Raw genomic sequence first — 19,282 nt, forward strand, 5'->3', positions numbered from 1 at the left:
TAATTAAGGTAGAGTTTTTTTTCTTTGAAATCCTGGAAATATTTTTAGCAGTTAATCTACATAAGTTCACCTAGTCTAGTTTGCCTGGATCTCTAAATTCAGTGGTATAATATGTAAACTAGAAAGATAACCTTAAAACCTTGTGAGTGTATTTTTTTTTAACTGAGATATAATTGACTGTAACATTGTATTAATTTATGTATGCAACATTTTGATTTGATAAATGCAAATACTTTGAAATGATTACTACACTACAATAAGTCTAGTTAACATCAATCACCTCACATAAGTACAATTCTTTTCTTGTGATAAGAACTTTTAAAATCTATTCCCTCCTAAATATACAGTATGGTATTGTTAACTACAGCTACTATGCTTACAATATTTCCCTAGGACTTACTTATTTTAGAGAAGCGTGTATCCTTTGACTACCTTCACCCATTTCATCTGTTCCATGCCCCCTGCCTTTGGGACCACTAATCTGTTCTCTGTCTCTCGAGTTTGATGTTTTGTTTTAAGATTCCACATGTAAGTGAGATCATATGCTATTTGTCTTTGTCGGACTTATTTCACTTCACATAATTCTCTCAAGGTCTATCTATGTTGTCTCAAATGATAGGATTGCCTTCTTTTTTGTGGCTGAATAATATTTTATATATGTGTGTGTGTGTGTGTGTGTGTGTGTGTGTGTGTATGTGTATCTAAGCTAATCAAAGAGAAACATGCAAATTGACTGTACCTTCGCAATACCCCAAGCAACACCCACCAGCCAAGTAGAGCGACTATATGCAAATTAACCCAACCAAGATGGCGGCCGGTAGCCATGCAGCTGAAGCAAGCAGGAGGCTTGGTTGCCCCGGCGATGGAGGAAGCCAAGCTTCCTGCCTGCCCTGGCCGGCTGTGGCCTCCACTAAAGGCAACGAAGTTTCAATCATAGAAGATAAATAAACCCCAGATACCTGCTTCCTGCCAGCCTCCACTGGGAGCTTTGGTGGCTGGGGGTTGTGGCCAGCCTGCAAACAGCCATCAGCCCCTCACCCAGGCTGGCCAGGCACCCCAGCAGGACCCTCCACCCTGAACGGGGTGTGCCCAGCCTGAAAACAGCCCTCAGCCCCTCACCCAGGCTGGCCATACCCACAAGGGGTGAGGGTACCTGCTGGGGGGCTTGACCAGCCTGCAAACAGCCCTCAGCCCCTCACCCAGGCTGGCCAGGCACCCCAGGGGGGACCCCTAACCTGAAGTTGCTGTGGCCAGCCTGCAAACAGCCATCGCCACTCACCCAGTCTGGCCAGGAACCCCAGCGGGACCCCCACCCTGATCCGGGACACCCTTCAGGACAAACCAGCCAGCCCCACCCATGCACCAGGCATATAATAAAAGGGTAATATGCAAATTGACCCTAACAGCAGAACAACTGGGAATGACTGGTCACTGTGACACACACTGACTACCAGGGGGCAGATGCTCAATGCAAGAGCTGCCCCCTGGTGGTCAGTGTGCTCCCACAGGGGGAGCTCTGCTCAGCCACAAGCCAGGCTGTCGGCTGCCAGCACAGCAGTGATGGCGGGAGCCACTCCCGCCTCAGCAGCGTTAAGGATGTCCGACTGCAGCTTAGGCCTAGTCCCCGCTGGCAAGTGGACATCCCCCGAGAGCTCCTGGGCTGCCAGAGGGATGTCTGACTGCCAGCTTGGACCCGATCACCCAAGGAGTGGGCCTAAGCCAGCAGGTAGACATCCTCCGAGGGGTCCCAGACTGCGAGAGGGCACAGGCCGGGCTGAGAGACCCCCCCCCCCCCGAGTGCACAAATTTTTGTGCACCGGGCCTCTAGTGTGTGTGTGTATGTGTGTGTGTGTGTACACACACACACATACACACACACATATATATCACATCTTCTTCATCCATTCATCTATTGACAGACATTTATGTTGTTTCCATGTCTTGGCTTTTGTAAATAATGCTGCAGTGAACATGGGGGTGTTGATATCTTTTTGAGATTGATTTTATTCTTTTGCATATGACTGTCTAGTTTTTAAGAGACTGCCCTTTCCCCATTTTAAATTCTTGCCTCCTTTGTTGTAAATTAATTGGCCATATATGTATGATTTCATTTCTGGGCTCTCTATTCTGTTCTGTTGATCTGTGTATCTGCTTTTATACCAATACTATACTATTTTGATTATTATTGTTCTGTAATATAATTTGAAATCAGAAGGTATGATGCCTTCAGCTTTGTTCTTTCTCAAGATTGCTCTGGCTATTTGGGTCTTTTGTGCTTCCATTCAAATTTTAGGATTGTTCTATTTTTGTGAAAAATGGCATTGGAATTTTGATAGGAATTACATTGAATCTGCAGACCGTTTTAGGTAGTTTGAACATTTTAGCAATATTAATTTAATCCATGAGCACAGAACATCTTTCCATTTATTGTGTTGCCTTCAATTTCTTGCATCATGACTTAAAGTTTTCAGAGTACATGTCTTTTTCATCTCCTTGGTTAAATTTATTCCTAGGTATTTTATTATTTTTGATGCAGTTGAAAATGGGATTGTTTTCTTAATTTCTTTTTCTGATAGTTCCTATTAGTGTATAGAAATGCAACTGATTTTTGTATATTGATTTTTTTCCTGCAACCACAGGGTGAGGCAAAAGTAGGCTTACAGTTAAGGGTATGTGAAACAGAGTCTATTCTTGTATTATTATTTATAAATGATTGTATTATTTTCTGAATGAACAGTTGTAAACCTACCTTTCCCCACCCCTGTATACTGAATCTGTATGTTAGTTCTAACAGCTTTTGATTTTTTGTTGAGTCTTCAGGGTTTTCCTATATATACTATGTAATCTAAAAATAGAGGTAGTTTTGCTTTTTTTCTAATTTGGATGCCCTTTATTCTTTTTCTTTTCTTTCCCCCTCCCCCTCCTCCTCCTTTTTCCTAATTGCTCTGGCTAGGATGGTTAGTATTATATTGAACAAAAGTGGCAAGAGTGCCTTGGCCAGTGTTACTACGTGGTTAGAGCTTCGGCCCATGCACCTAAAGGTAGCAGGTTTGATTCCTGGTCAAGGGGGCTACCTGAGTTGCAGGGTCGTTTGGGTCCCTGGTCGGAATGTGCAGGAGGTAACCAATCCATGAGTCTCCCTAACTTTCTCTCTTCCTCTCTTTCCTTCCCTCCCTAATGTCCTCCCTCCCTTCCATTCTCTATAAAAAAAAAATCAATGGAAAAAATATCCATGAGTGAGGATTAACAATAACAAAAAAAGTGACAAGAGTGGGCATTCTTTTTTAAAAATATATATATATTTTTATTTTTTATTGATTGAAGAGAGAAAGGGAAAGGGAGAGAGAGATAGAAGCATCAATGATGAGAGCAAATCATTGATCAGCTGCCTCCTGCTTGCCCCCTACTGGGGATTGAACCTGCAACCCAGGAATTGAACAGTGACCTCCTGTTTCATAGGTTGATGCTCAACCACTGAGCCATACCAGCCAGGCAAGAGTGGACATTCTTATATTGTTCCTGATTTTATAAGATAAGCTTTTAGTTTTTCACCATTAAGCATGTTAGCTGTGGGATTGTTACATATGGGCTTTATTATGTTGAGGTATGTCCCTCTATACCTAATCCACATTGTTGAGAGTTATGTATTTTTAAAATAAATATGTTTGGCCCTGGCCAGTGTTGTTCAGTTGGTTGGGTATTGCCCCATGCACTATAAGGATGCCAGTTCAATTCCTGATCAGGGTGGCATATGCCCAGGTTTTGGCCTCTATCCCTGCAGGAGGCAGCCAATCGATGTTTCACTCTCAAATTGATGTTTCTTGCTCTCTCTCCCTCTCCCTTCCTCTCTAAAAAGCAATAAAAAAATCTTTAAAAAATACATATGTGTATATATGTTTGTTCTGGTGAGAATATTCTATGATTAATAAGATATATTTCAAATAATATTTTCTAACAATGGTAAATCTATTTTGTCACCAATTTTATTGACTTTTATTATTTTAAATTAAAAAATATGAAATCCCCATTAATTTAGGACTGAGTACTAATTTTCCCATAACTTAAGCCAGTAGATTATTTCTAAAAATTATGGCCTTCATTGAAAACTGCATTATCTATTGCTATTTATTTAAATTCTATTCATTGTGATTCTACTAAAACATTACTACTTTTGAAATTAAATAAAAATTTATAGCTCTACACTTTCTTATCTATCCATTAAACGTATGCTTTAAAACATACTGTTAATTAGAGTTATATAATTAGGAAAAGTAGTGTCTGATTAAGATAATTATTGTATTTATATTTTATTAAGACTTTTAAAAGGGTAAAACCAAGCATAAATTGTTGCTGGAGGCTGGGTGCCTTTATATGTGAAGGAAGCATGTAATTTACTTGTGTTGTGAAAGAGACTGGGTTATATTTTTAAGGCTGTGTTTCATCATTTGATTAACAACTTCATGTGGTGATTTAGTGATTGAAAACCTATAGGCTTATTATGGAATTATTGCCTACGGGGTTAAGAACTCCAAATTGCATGTACTTCTTTAATTCAGGTAATAAAATATCCTCATTCTATTTCTCTTATAGGTTAGCCTGCAGGTGCAATTTATTTGTGGACATAATGCCCACTGTACCTTCATAGCCTCAAAGCTGCACTCATGAATTCCAGCTCTTTCTCTTAAGTGTCAAGGTCTGTTGACCTCAACTACTATTCAAGAGGATGGTCACACATTGCACTCATTACCCTGATAAAAGTCCTCATTTTTCTTTCCCTTGAGAAATGCCACAAAGCCACTTACTGTGTGTGTGTGGGGGGGGGGGGGGGGGGGAGACTAGGAAACCAAGTTTAGTGCTGCTGGAATCATACAAGGGTCATGTTAATCTGTATGCCTGACTAATTTGAGAAAAGTTAGAAGCAAGATTCCTTTGCTGTGAATATCCCCAAATTTAAGATTCCTTTTTAGGTGATTGCCCTGGTCTGTAAAGAATAAGTGAGTGGTAAAACAGTGGGTCTGTATTGTTAAGACTCCAACCTATAGTGACTACACTGACATTTATGAAATTTCTAAAAGGTATATTAGTTTATAGTTATTCATTTAGTTAATGACTCTGTTTTTATTTTTTGAACTAGCCTATTAAAGACCTCCAGTCCAAAAGCATTCGCTTTTCTTATTACTTGTTTTTGTTTTTACTGTAAGATATTCAAGAATGCCTGAAACAATGCAATAGTAATCAGAGTGGATTTCTGTGCAATATATCCTTGATTTAAAATATTGATGTCTTTAAGAGAATGAAAAGTCAAGCCACAGACTGGGAGAAAATATTTGCAAAACAATAAGAGACTGGTATCTAAAATATACCTAGAACTCTTAAAACTCAACAATAAGAAAACAGTTCAATTAAAAAATGGGCAAAAGACCTGAACAGATACCTCACACAGAAGAGATACAGATGGCAAATAAGCAGATGCAAAGATGCTCAAGGTCATATGTCATTAGAGAATTATAAATTAAAACAACAGTGAGATACCACTACATATCTATTTGAATGGCTGAACCCCACATATTGGCAGTACCAAATGCTAGCATATGAGCAATAGGAACTCATTTGTTGCTGATGAGAATGCAAAATGGTACGGCCACTTTGGAAGGCAGTTTGCATTTTCTTTCTTTTTTTTTTTTTTAAAAAAATATTTTATTGATTTTTTACAGAGAGGAAGGGAGAGAGATAGAGAGTTAGAAACATCAATTAGCTGCCTCCTGCACACTCCCCACTGGGGATGTGCCTGCAACCAAGGTACATGCCCTTGGGGATGTGCCTGCAACCAAGGTACATGCCCTTGAACCTGGGACCCTTGAGTCCACAGGCCGATGCTCTATCCACTGAGCCAAACCAGTTAGGGCGACAGTTTGCATTTTCTAATAAAGCTAATTGAACTCTGAGCATAAGATCCAGCAATCACACTCATTGGTATTTACTCAAATGAGTTAAAAACTTAGTGTCACACAAGAGCCTGCCTATAGATGTTTAAAGCAACTTCATTCACAATTGCCAGAACTTGCAAGCAATACTAGTAAAGATATCCTTCAGTAGTAGGTACAAGGATAAGCAGACTGTGGTCTGTCCAGACAATGGAGTATTAACAATAGAAAGAAATGATCATTCAAGCTACAAAAAAACACAGAGGCACCTTTAAATGCATGTTGGTCAGTGAAAGAAGCCAGTCTGAAAAGGCTACGTGCTGTATGATTCCTTGTATGTGGCATTCTGGAAAAGGCAAAACTAGAGAGAAAGTAAAATGATCAGAGGTTTGTAGGGAGAGAGGAATAGAAGGAGCATGGGAAGTTTTAGGGTAGTGAAACTGTTCTGTATCATACTGTTAGAGTAGATAGATGTGATTATACCTTTGTCAAAACCCATAGAACTGTTCAACACAATGAGTGAACCTTAATGAGAACTATAAACTTTAGTTGATAATTTATCAGTGTTCACTCATTAGTTGTTGTAAATACACTACCCTAGTATAAGATGTTAATAGAGGAAGCTGTGTAGAGAAGGGGTGGGAATGAGTGGAAGAGGGAGTCTATGGGACTCCTCTGTATATTTTGCTCAATTCTTTGCTCTAAAAAATAAAGTATTAATTTAAAAAGTTAATGTATTATGTGAAATGAAATGCATATACTTTATATAGAATCATTTATTTTATTAAAAAACTAGAGGTCCAGTGCACGAATTTGTGCACAGGTGGGGTCCGGCAGGCCCGCCCACCCCAATCAGGCTGATCAGGGCCTGGCGGCGGGGGGGGGGGGGGGGGGGGCACTGAGGAGGAGGGGCCCCGGCCCTGGTCAAACTCTCAGTCGAACTCCTGGCCAAGGGGACAATTTGCATATTAGCCTTTTATTATATAGGATAAAGTTAAATGTCAATAAAACTACTTTACTAGTATATGTTCTCCAAGTATTAAAATAATTTTACCTTACCTCTGACATTTTTACTCACAACTTGATTGGTTATCTGAGTAGACTTTTCGTTTAACTTCTTAGCTTTTTTTTTGAGGGATTACAGGGTAGAGGTCAGAGTTAGGACAATGTCTTCTCTTGCTCAAATATTAAAAGAGTGCTATATTGAGTTTAAATTTTTTATTTAAAAGATTAAATGTTTATACATAATTGCATAAATAAAGTTACTATTTATTGTAAAGTTCAAAAAAAACCTTGGACTTTGTTCAGAAAATTCCTTTTCTTTCCTTCCTGGGCTGCTTTTCCACAGTGTTCTAGAGCTGTCATTGCCAGATGTGGAAATGCCTGCTTTTAAAATGATAGTGTTACTATTATAAACAGGCTTTGGAGTATTTGCTTCCTCCCTAAAAGCACTGTGTGTCGGGCAGATTATTGGCATTTTGGGGTCAAAATCAAATCTGGAAGTCAGGACTTACTATAAATAGGGAAACAGAGAGGAGAAAATGAGAAGAGGTATGTATCTGACTGACTATTTTAAAAAAATAAATATCAAGACTTTTAGAACCTAGATGTAATTAAACACATTTCATTACCTCTTCTGGGGGAAATGAAAATACTTCCTAAAAGGAATGCTGCTCTGTAATTTAGTTTCTGAACATATTGTAGGTATAAAGAAAGTATATTTTAGAAATTGAATTAATCCATTTAAATGTGTCCCATAATCTAAAATGCTTCCTTCTTATTAAAAGAACATGAGATAGAATAAAAGTCTTTGGGAACTTTACCTCATTTTTCACCATGTGACGATGACTAACACTTCATGTAATATCTCATACTTTATTTCTCTAACTTGCCAAAAATGAAAGGAATTAGGAAATATGACTGAGGTTATATTATATAAAAATACTTTTTAAGAAATTCTCAAGTGATATTTATATGTACGAAGTATACTCTTTTTTTAGGTGCTAAAACTTGGTTTTGAACTTTTATTAAAAATATATTTGCAAACAAATTTAGGATGAAAAATGCTCATTTGAAAACATGTAATAACTCAATATTTGTATCACTGTGCATCTCTGAACATACACAGATGGCATAAAATCAAAAATGAGAGTGAAGCAGTGTTGCGTTCATGGAACAAATTCTCCCTGTCAGTCCAGAGCTCCTCCTCCCCACATTTGGAGCTGAGACTCTGGGACACTGAGAGTCATGATAGCCTCCTGGCCAAAGCAGTGATATGGAATAAAAATCCATTTAGAACACATTTTAAAAGCACGTTTAAGAAGTAAAGAAAAACAATAAAGAAAAAGATAAAATCAATTTTGCATTTTCCCCACTCTAAGTGAAGGATATTGCATCTTAGCATTTAATGAAGATATCAAATCAAGTACAAAACCAAGTGAAACATTGCACACACCTCTCTTGCTGAAAACAGGCTCACTGAGGGCCCCTGTGCATTCAGGGAACGCTCTCAAACACAGCTTTTCAAAGGCCCATTGTTCGTTGCTCTATTGATGCAGATCTTAACATTTTAGACACGGAAAACCCAGGGCACGGGGTGCTTTGAATACAGGTGAGGAAAACCAAAGACAGGTAAGAAAGAAGCACACGCTCACGTCCCTGCGATTCCTTGTCCTCACTCACATGGACTGGACTCATTCGTGCCTGTGCCCCCCTCATCCCTCTGCTTCTGCATTTGCCCAGTTACGGCATGATGGCTCATTGTGTCTTTTAAGCAGTTGGGCACCTTTAATTTCATGTTGCAGTATTAGTAATACAATGGCAATTACGGTCTCTACGACCAAAATGAGAAAATTTCAAACAACGTTCTTTGAGGAGCAGAATAATAGAGCTGCACTGTTTAAAAATATTTACCTAGTAGAGGATTTGATGGGGTTTATAAGTTTTACAAGAAAACAGTCAGAAAAAGAACAAATGCTTGCCAGGTAAAATCGGGTCAGACATAGCCTATACTAAGCCCGTGGATCCTTGGGCAGAGAAGGACCCAGTTCAGCTTAGGCTCCGTGTTGTGGCCCAAAAGCCTTAGGAGGAAAGCTTTGGACATTCACATGCGGGCAGCATGAAATGCTCCTCACACTGACAGCCATTTGCAAACTTAGGGCTCAAAGTCACACCTTACAAATCTCAGGAGAGATGCCCAGTGATACAAAGTGTACTCTTAATTGGAACTAGTTCACTGATGTCCTGTGGTTCATTTCCAGGTCCTTCAGCAGCTTTTAAATCACTGCAGGAAAAACAAAGATAAAGTTCTTCTTTTCTCCTTCTCCACCAAGGTGAGTTTGGTCTGCAGTGCGTTCTTGAATGGCCCAGTCCTAACTCCTGAAGTAGAAAGCCTCAAATACACACTGGCATCCAGCCATCTTTTCTGTCTTATACATACTGTAGGAAATGGTAGTGAGGGAGGAGACATAAATCTCAGTTACATCAGGGATACTGTCATGTAGCAAACTCAAAAATAGATTTTTAATTTTCTGTTGATGTTTTTGTTGATAATTAAAATGTTCTTTAAAACATTTAAGAGATTTTAAAATGTAGAAAATAGCATAAATAAATGAAATATATTTACATAAATGATTTGGCCAGTAGTTTTCTTTTTATTTGGTTTTACTTTTAAAAATTCAAGATTGATTTTTTTTCTTAAAAGACTGATTTTTTTTTAAAGGAAGATTGTTAAGGTTAAAGCCAGTTTCAGGATAATGAAATATATGGGTCAGAAGTCAGAAAACTATCTGTTGCTCTAATTACAAGAAAGAAATTGTGAGCAGTCATAATTAATACTTAGTCAGTTTTCTCTCTGTATGGTATGAAGCTTATTGAACCATGAATTCACCTTTGCCCGTCTTTCTACCTTCCCTCTAGCTGCTTGATGTGCTACAGCAATACTGTATGGCATCTGGGCTTGATTACCGACGGCTCGATGGCAGTACAAAATCAGAAGAAAGAATCAAGATCGTGAAAGAGTTCAACAGTACTCAAGATGTCAACATTTGCCTTGTCTCCACAATGTAAGAAAATAAAATTTGATAACTTGATTTTTATCTAATTGCTTTTAAGATTTAGGGTAATTTTAAAACTATGACTGATTTTTTAGTGGTTAGGCTTATTTTGCTTTGTTTTATTTGACTTTAAGGAGAAGCAGTAAAAATGCTATTAATTATGAGGGACTAATGATTTCTTGAATTTTACCTAACCTGTTCTCTCAATTCCTTTATCATCACTGAATTTTCCTTTCTATGGCTGCATATGTAAAGGTAATACTCCAAAAAATAGATTTTTAAAGGAATTGTCTGCAGTGGTATTTTGTCTCATGTCCATGGTCAGAATGAAACTTAATTAAATAATGGAGTTGTCAAATAACAGAAAATCATTTGTAGCAATGGTTTGCAAACTGCTCAAGGAGCCTTAGGGAGCTCATAGGGCCATCAGCCAGGCTTTTCCCTACTTTGTCTCTACCTACAGTCAACCAGAGCAACTCCCATTCTAGGTTTTATTAAAGTTAAAGCAGGTCTAACACCTGTTTACAAATCTCTAATGAAAACCTTTTCAAGAATTTACACACTTAAGAGGAAGAGTAAAGGCAATATAAACTTACCTAAGTAAAATTCATCTTTTGGTGGGTAACAAATCCGTAACTGTTGGCATCTATTGTAGTATTTTATAGATTTGCTCCCATTTTCTTTCAGAAAGAATTTCAAGGGGTTTTAAAAATAAATTTATATAAAATGTAAAAAGTAAAAATAAGTAAAAGAATTACTTAAATGATGAAGAAAATTATATGTATGATGAAAGCTACTTACTGTTGAGGACTAAAATAATTCTTGAATTCTTGCAACTAAGGCAAAAGGAGATAAGCTCTGGATTCCCAATTTCCTGTGAATGAATTCAAGCTATAATTTCTCACCCGAGTTCTTTCAAAGCAATAAATGACAGAATACTGTCTTCAGTTAATTTAAATTAAAAACTGCATATTAATTTATAAGTAACGTTTTTCAAAGTAATAAATGCTTTCAACAGTTCAAATAGTACAGAACTGTTTGTAAGCAGTCATCTCTCAGTCAGCTCACCCTCAATCTAATTTGATGTCATCTGCCATAAACTCCTAATTATCTCTTCAACTGTATTAGAAATTGCTATTTAATCCATCCATTGAATTTTTAAAGACTGTACTTTTTATGTTTAGTTCTATTTGATATTTTTCAAATCTTGCCTGATTATTTTTACTCACATTTTGTTCTTTATGGTTTCTAGCCTTTCTTTTAATTCTTTAGTAATTTTAATCTTTTTTGAAAAAATTCCTTTTGAATGGCATTTTTGCTGTTAACTCCTGTACTTGGAGGTACTAACCCTTCTATTTGATGTTTCCTCTGGCTCTTGCTTATGGTAGATGGCATCTTCACAAATTTTCAAATTTTTTATTTTGAGCTTATCGTCAGTGGGTCTTTTTCCTCCTTGGAGATCCTTTGGTTGGAGTTTTCCACTGCTGTGGTTTTGCTTTGACTTCTGCTTGGCATCCCAACTAAGGGAAGAGAAGAGTTTTAGATTCCCGTTTTCCTGTGACTGAATTCAAGGAGTAATTCGTTGCATAAGTCTTTACACAGTAAAGAATCTTACATAACATAATAAATACATTCTTCAGCTGTGTTTTGCAAAAGACATAAATAAGCTCAGTTTTTGTTTTGTTTTTCTCATTTTGCAATAGTTTATATTTAATTTCTAGATGTGTAGCAGAATTATCATATTAGCTTATTCCATTATTTTGCCAGAATACTAAGTCTTCATTTTCTTTTCATTTATCAACATTACACAGCTTGGATTCTGTTATGAGAGAGGAGGACTTGGTCTGCTTATGCTACTCTCTCCCCACCTTTAACAAAGTCCATATTATTTTTATTATCCTATATAATAAAAGCCTAATATGCTAAGTGTCCAGTGGGCCATTCAACCAATCAAAGCATAATATGCTAATGATAATGCTAAGGCCACTCAACCACTCACTATGATGTGCACTAACCACCAGGGGGCAGACAGTTGACCGGTCGACCAATTGCTATGACGTGCACTGACCACCAGGGGGCAGATGCTCCAATCGATAGGTTAGCTTGCTGCTGGGGTCTGGCTGATTGGGACTGAGTGGGACGGGCTGGGCACACCCTGGAGCCCTCCCGCAGTTCCTCCCCGGCTGGCCAACCTCTGCATCCCTCCCTGGCCCCACACAGGAGCTGCCCCCTGGTGATCAGTGCACTCCCACAGGGGGAGCACCGCTTAGCCAGAAGCCAGGCTCACGGCTGGTGAGCGCAGCAAGCACAGCAGCAGTGGCAGGAGCCTCTCCCGCCTCGGCTGCAGGCAGGGAGTAAGGAGTGAGGAGTCCCGGACTTCTAGAGCCCCAGACTACAAGAGGGATGTCTGACTGCTGGCTTAGGCCCAATCCCGGTTGGGGGAGGGGGTGGCGGGGATTGGGCCTAAGCTGGCAGGTGGACATCCCCTGAGGGGTCCTGGACTGCGAGAGGACACAGGCCATGCTGAGGGACCTCCCCCCCTCCAGTGCATGATTTTCGTGCGCCAGGCCTGTAGTATGTCTATAAATACTTTAGTAACTTTAAATAATGTTCCTTAATTTTTAATGTTTTAGTCCATTTACTTCCTACAGTATCTTCTAAATGTTTGTAATGAGTGGTATTAGCATTAGCATCTACCATTTCTTCTACTTTTGTCACCAATTCATATTATCTGTCAACTATTTTAACTGTTACCTCATCAGAGATATTAGAAATTTTCGGAGTCCTGCGAAAATAACTAAGTCTTTCATGCTCTACCCATAGATTGCCTCTAAAATTTAGAGGCTAAAAAACAGCAATTACATTATTATGATTTTGTAAACATTGTTTAATGCTGGACCACAGAACGCTAAGGTAATTTCTCTGAATGTTTGTGACCTCTTGGCCAGTTCAAGGAGAACAGTCTTAACATCAACCTCAAATGAGTTCTCTCTTCTAACACTTCCAGCATCATCTTATGTTTACACAGTTAAGTGTACTTCATATTTTAATCCTAATTTTCTTAATGCTTTACCTTCCATATATTTTTGCCTTTTATACTAGTAATAGTCTTCAATATATTACTAATTCACCATCACACTTTCTCTTCTGTTGACTCCTCTGTATCCTGAAGAACTTGCTCCTGAAATCTTTTGTACTCTGGTTTTAATCTGGACTGATTGTTCTCCAGTCCTGATAAAGAACTGTTATCTTGAAATTTTCTTTCACTGCTTTTTTGCATGGATCCACTTTTCCTGAATTTTATGCCATTTTCATTCTTGGTTTGCCTCCTTGTTTCACTGGAGAATATCTTCAATTTTTTAAGTCAGGATTATAGAAAATAAATTTTCTGCATCTTTGAATATCTGAAAATGTCTTTTATGTGCCCTCTCACTTAATTGCTGCTTTGGCCAACTAAGTTCTAAATTGAAAATAATTTCCTGACTGGTTATGGAAGGTTATTAAAGCACTGTTTTCAGGTATTTAATGTTGCTTAATAGATGTCTAAGGCCAATCTGACCCTCATTCTTTTTTGGTAACTCACAAGAGTTCCTTTTCATCTGTGGTATTCTGAAATTTTATAGTGATATTTGAGTCTTGGTGTGGATCTTTGTTCATTTCTTGTGCTGGCACAATCTGAAGGCTTGTTTTCTTTTTCAACTCTGGAAAATTCTCTTGGATTATTTCTTTGTCGATGGTGTCTCTTCTATTTTTCCAGTATCTCTCTTCCTCTCGCATTCCAGGCTGTCAGATCTTAGAGCTCCCATATGGATTATTTAAATCTCTGAACTTTTCATTCATGTTCCATTTTGTTATCTTTTTGCTCTATATTCTGAGAAATGTCATTTTCCAATCTTTTTTTAAATCTGATTATTTTACTTGAAATAATTTTTATCTAAAAATTTTCTTGCTTTCCAAGCTCTTTTGTTCTCTAAATTATCTTTATTCTGGAATATCAGTACCTCAAAGCCTAGTTTTTTTATAATCATCTCATTCAGTTAATTAGAGAAGGGTCATCTGGCAATTCCCTTGGGTTAGAATTTTTTTTGGAATCACTGAATTTATAAATTACTTTAAAAAATTGGCATTTTTATGATATTGAGCCTTCCTATCCATGAACATAGTATCTCTACATTTATTTAGATTTTCACATAAATATTATTCAAGTGAATATTTCATTTCACCCTTTATAATAGTTAACACCTAACAATAAAACTTAATTCACTGAAGGCATTTTTATGGAATATTAACATATAAAGTATAATTTTTTATATGCTTATTTGATGTGAAAATAGAAAGATCTAAGGCATGATTAGCTTTCATGCTCATTATGGGTCTGTATTAATACCAGTCCTCAGCTTGAAAAGGTCTATATTTTGTTTTCTTGCTTAAGGAGTAGACCTTTGCTTTTAGTCATATAACAACAGAGTTACAGATTTTAAAGTTTAGGACCCTTAGTTGCATTATCATGAAACAGAATCATCTCATCTCCAGAGACAGAGCTTAGAGATTTTTTTAGGTGAAGGAGCTTTGCCTCTGCTGTCACCCAGCCAGCCTTCAGTTACGCCTTCAGAACCTCCTGGGAGAGGCCTTCCTGCGGCTTAGATAGGCGTCTGAGATAATTCCCGTCAGACCTTAATTTCGGGAAACTAACTGAAGCAGTTGGTTGCATTTATTGTTGGTGTTGTTCATTTAAATGTTGGAAAATATTTCTTAATTTAAATTTTTATTTTGGATGTATCTTGTTGATTTTTCTTATAATTATCTAATTATATAATCTTATGAACCTTGTTTCTTCACTTTTTTCCATCACAATACTAGATAAACTTTTAACTTCTGTTCTGCTTATTTTGTGTCTAAGTCCCACCCACTCCACTAATTTACCCATTTTTAAATTCTTTCCAAAACTTTCTCACTATCCCAACTCACTCTTTTCTTTGAGTTCAAGAAAATCTGTGATATCTGTATGCCATCACCTCTATAAGTAATTTTCCAAAGGGTACAATTCATTTTCTATTGGACACATAACTTTAAAACGTCAGGATACTTTGGGTTTGTCAGGCAATTTTTAGGTGCCCCTAATTATTCCAATCCCATGAACCATAGTTTGAAAGACTCTTGAGAAAAGTAATTTCGTATTTCTCTTAACCTCATTCCAGAAACCGGTATCGCAACTTCCTCAGAAAGATGATGGTATTTCTTTTGTTAAATGTCCATAAAGAAAGAGATTCTAAACCACTACTCCAATAAGTCATTAGAATCATATAACTACTAGAGGCCAGTGCATCACAGGTAGGGTCCCTAGGCTTGGCTGGCGATCAGGGCTGATCTGTGGGGCAACTGGCAGGGTGATCGGGGCCCCCGCTTGCACCCACCTTGGCTGACTTGGCGCTGCCCACTCGCCAGCCTCCAGCCGCTGCCGCCGGTTGGGGCCTGCGGGCTAGGGGCAGCTCCTGTGTTGAGCATCTGCCCCCTGGTGGTCAGTGCATGTCATAGTGACCAGTCATTCCACCATTTGATCAATTTGCATATTAGGGTTTTATATAAATAGATGCAAAAAACTGTTTCTAATTTGTATTTTGTTATGTTGTCTAACTATTCTTACACCCCTTTTTTCAATTCAGTTGTCTTCATTGGTCCTTACTTAATGTAGGATAAGAAAAATAACAGATTTTTTTTTTTTCTTTTTTGCCTCTACAGAGCATTATGAGCAATATATGCTTTACTGGAGTTATGTGTAAAGTTCCATGAGCATTTAAAGAATAGGCATGTCAAGAAAGAGCATAAAAGGATGGTGATGTTTAAACTGGCCTATTATAGATAAGATTTCATTAGAAGGGAAAGCAGGTTTAAATAAAGGGCATTTCAGGCAGAGATAATAGCATTAGTACAAAAATGACCAGGGAATTTAAATGGTTAGAGCTTAGGATACGTGGAGGGAAGACCTGAGTATATGACTAAATAGGAGGAATTATTAGTTAATTTAACTGAGTGTTCTGTGACAGGTCCTGGAGAAGAAAAGATGTAAAATGTTCTGACTCAGCTCTTTTAAAGTTTAACTAAAAAAATATGAGGATAGAGAAACTAGTTAAGAAATATGTGAAAGGGTGGTTTCAGTATGCTAAATGCCAATCAGAGGAAGCACAAAGGAGAAATATTTAGTTCATCCTTCCTTAGCAATGTTGAAGGACAAGTAGAAGTTAGCCAGGCAAAGAAGAGAGCAAAGAAAATCACAAGTAGGGCATGGAGACAACGTTAAATATAGTGGTAGTTCTGGGAGATAAAGTCTAAGAATACAAGAGTTGGTCTCTGGTGGATAAGAATTGGGGGGTTAAAACAGAGGAGTGGCATACCTAGCTTTTACATTCTGTGCTTAAAATAATTTTATGTAATAATGAGAATGGATTTAAGATCTGAGGTAAGTGAAGACAGTTAAGAAGCCAATGAAATAATACTTACAGGTGAGATATAATAAGGGCTTGAAATAGGGCTGGGAAAATAGAAATGTAGAAGGAACTAGAGAAATACATTTTTTGAGCTAAATTTGACAAGATTTGATATTGGATGGTTTTTCAGTTTTTGTGGAGTTTTTATTTTTCCTCCTTTGAGTCTGTCGTTGACAAATTCTCTTAGTTTTTATCTTAATTAAAGAATGCCATGATTTCCCTTTCATTCCTGAAGGATATTTTGCTGGATATAGAATTGTGGATTGACAGTTTTTAAACATTTGAAAAATGTCCAGCTGCCTCTGACCTTCATGATTTTTGATGAGAAATCGACTGTCTTTTGAGTCGGTTTTCCCTAAAAGTAGTGTGTCATTTCTCTCTTATTGCTTTCAAGAGTTTTTCTTTGTCTTTTGTTTTCAGAAGTTTATGATGTTTCTTGACATGGATTCCTTGGGGTTTATCCATTTTAGAGTTCCATATAACTTCTTGAATCTAGGTTTATGGCTTTTCCCAAATTTGGGAAGTTTTTAACCATATGTCTTCAAATACTTTTCATTCTGGGACTATAATAATATGAGTGTTATTGTCCCTCAGATCTCTAAGACTATGTTCATTTTCTTTCAGTATATTTCTTTCTGTTGTTCATATGGGGTAAATAGCATTGACCTGTTCTCGTGTTTCTGGCTCTGTTCTCTGTTATCTCCACTGTACTGTCAGGTCCATTCCATCAAATTTTGTAATTCAGTTATTTTTCAGTTCTAAAATTTTCACTTGGTTTTTCTTTATATCCTTTCTTTATTTGCTGAGACTTTTTATTTTTACTTTTTTCATGCATATTTGTAATTTCTTTTTTTTTAATTAAATCTTTATTGTTCAGATTATTACATTTGTTCCTCTTTTTTCCCCCCCATAACTCCCCTCCTCCCAGTTCCTGCCCCACCCTCTGCCCTCACTCCCCACCCACTGTCCTCATCCATAGGTGCACGATTTTTGTCCAGTCTCTTCCCGCATCTCCCACACCCCTTTTCCCCCCAAGAATGGTCAGTCCATTCCCTTTCTATGTCCCTGATTCTATTATAATCACCAGTTTATTCTGTTCATCAGATTATTTATTCACTTGATTCTTAGATTCACTTGTTGATAGATGCATATTTGTTTTTCATAATTTGTATCTTTACCTTTTTCTTCCTCTTCCTCTTCTTAAAGGATACCTTTCAGCATTTCATATAATCCTGGTTTGGTGGTGATGAACTCCTTTAGCTTTTCCTTATCTGTGAAGCTCTTTATCTGACCTTCAATTCTGAATGATAGCTTTGCTGGATAAAGTAATCTTGGTTGTATGTTCTTGGTATTCATCACTTTGAATATTTCTTGCCACTCCCTTCTGGCCTGCAAAGTTTCTGTTGAGAAATCAGCTGACAGTCGTATGAGTATTCCCTTGTAGGTAACTGAGTTTCTTTCTCTTGCTGTTTTTAAGATTCTCTCTTTATCTTTTGCTCTTGGCATTTTAATTATGATTTTTTCTTGGTGTGGTCCTCTTTGGATTCCTTTTGTTTGGGGTTCTCCGCGCTTCTTGGACCTGTAAGTCCATTTCTTTCACCAGGTGGGGGAAGTTTTCTGTCATTATTTCTTCAAATAGGTTTTCAATATCTTGCTCTCTCTCATCTTCTGGCACCCCTATAATTCTGATGTTGGTACGCTTGAAGCTGTCCCAGAGGCTCCTTACACTATCCTCGCATTTTTGGATTCTTTTTTCATTTTGCTTTTCCGGTTGGGTGTTTTTTGCTTCCTTGCATTTCAAATCATTGACTTGATTCTTGCGCTCCTCTGGTCTGCTGTCGGGAGGCTGTATAATATTCGTTATTTCAGTCCATGTATGCTTAATTTCTAGTTGGTTCCCCAATATAACATCGAGGGTCTCATTAGTTTTCTTGTAGATCTCATTAAGTTTATCGGTGGCTTCTAAACAGTTCTTGAGAGACCTTAAAAGTGTGGTTCTGAACTCTATATCTTCCATTGACAATTTTGTCCTGTTTCTTTGTCTCCGCATTTTGTTATGCTTCCTTGGTGCACCCCCTAGTGGTCTTTGTGCGCAGTCTTATAGTTAAACCTTGATTGTTGTAGCTAATACCAGGGAGGGTTTGACCTCCAGGCCAAGTGGCTATGAGAATCAGCTGTGTCTGCAGTGAGAGAACTTCTGTCCTCTAGGGAGGTACTAATCTAGCCTTTGCCTGAGGCTATCCAGCAAATGCCTTTGTGCAGGGCTTGGGCGGGGCGGGTCACACAGGATCAACAGGGTGGGCCGGAGAGAGCAGTTATGGCGGCTCTCAGTCCTGTCCCCAGGGGCTCTGCCTCTCTGAGCCCCTGCACCCGCTGCAAACCTCGGAGAGAAAGCTGCACTCGCTCTGACCGAAGCCAGACAGTCCCGCTTCTCCCGTTTGAGTCTGGGTCCCTAAAGACTGGCCCGTATCTGGAGCTCAGAGTCTGCGACTCCATCCCGATTGAAAACGCCAACCGCGCCCTCCGCCGCCAGCCCGCTCCGTGCACTCCACACCTCAGAATTTGACTTAAGCACGCCAGCCCGCTCCGCGCACTCCGCACCTCAGAATTTGACTTCAGCACTGCGCCTCCTCTGAGTGTCCGTATGCGTTTCTCTTTCCTCCTAGTTGTAGGACTTCCACTCAGCCAGCGTTCCTGTGGTTCTGGGTGATGTCCGTTCCGTTTTTTAGTTTCACTTTTGAGTAGTTGTTCAAAGCAGCAAACTCCGGCGTTAACCTATGCCGCCATCTTGGTTCTCCTCCATATTTGTAATTTCTTA

General features: G+C 38.3%; 1 protein-coding gene across 1 annotated transcript in view; it reads left to right on the top strand.

Annotated features, from left to right (window-relative positions):
* ERCC6L2 (ERCC excision repair 6 like 2) overlaps positions 1-19,282 on the top strand; it is a 119,378-nt gene that overhangs the window by 37,002 nt on the left and 63,094 nt on the right. The window contains exons 10-11 of the mRNA XM_081103455.1: positions 9,185-9,256; positions 9,843-9,988. Coding sequence (XP_080959581.1) covers positions 9,185-9,256; positions 9,843-9,988 — 218 coding nt within the window. The remainder of the gene's footprint in view (positions 1-9,184; positions 9,257-9,842; positions 9,989-19,282) is intronic.

Source organism: Myotis nattereri (assembly GCF_964212035.1).
Source record: "Myotis nattereri genome assembly, chromosome: 12".
In the NCBI taxonomy this organism is placed as follows: Eukaryota; Metazoa; Chordata; class Mammalia; order Chiroptera; family Vespertilionidae; genus Myotis; species Myotis nattereri.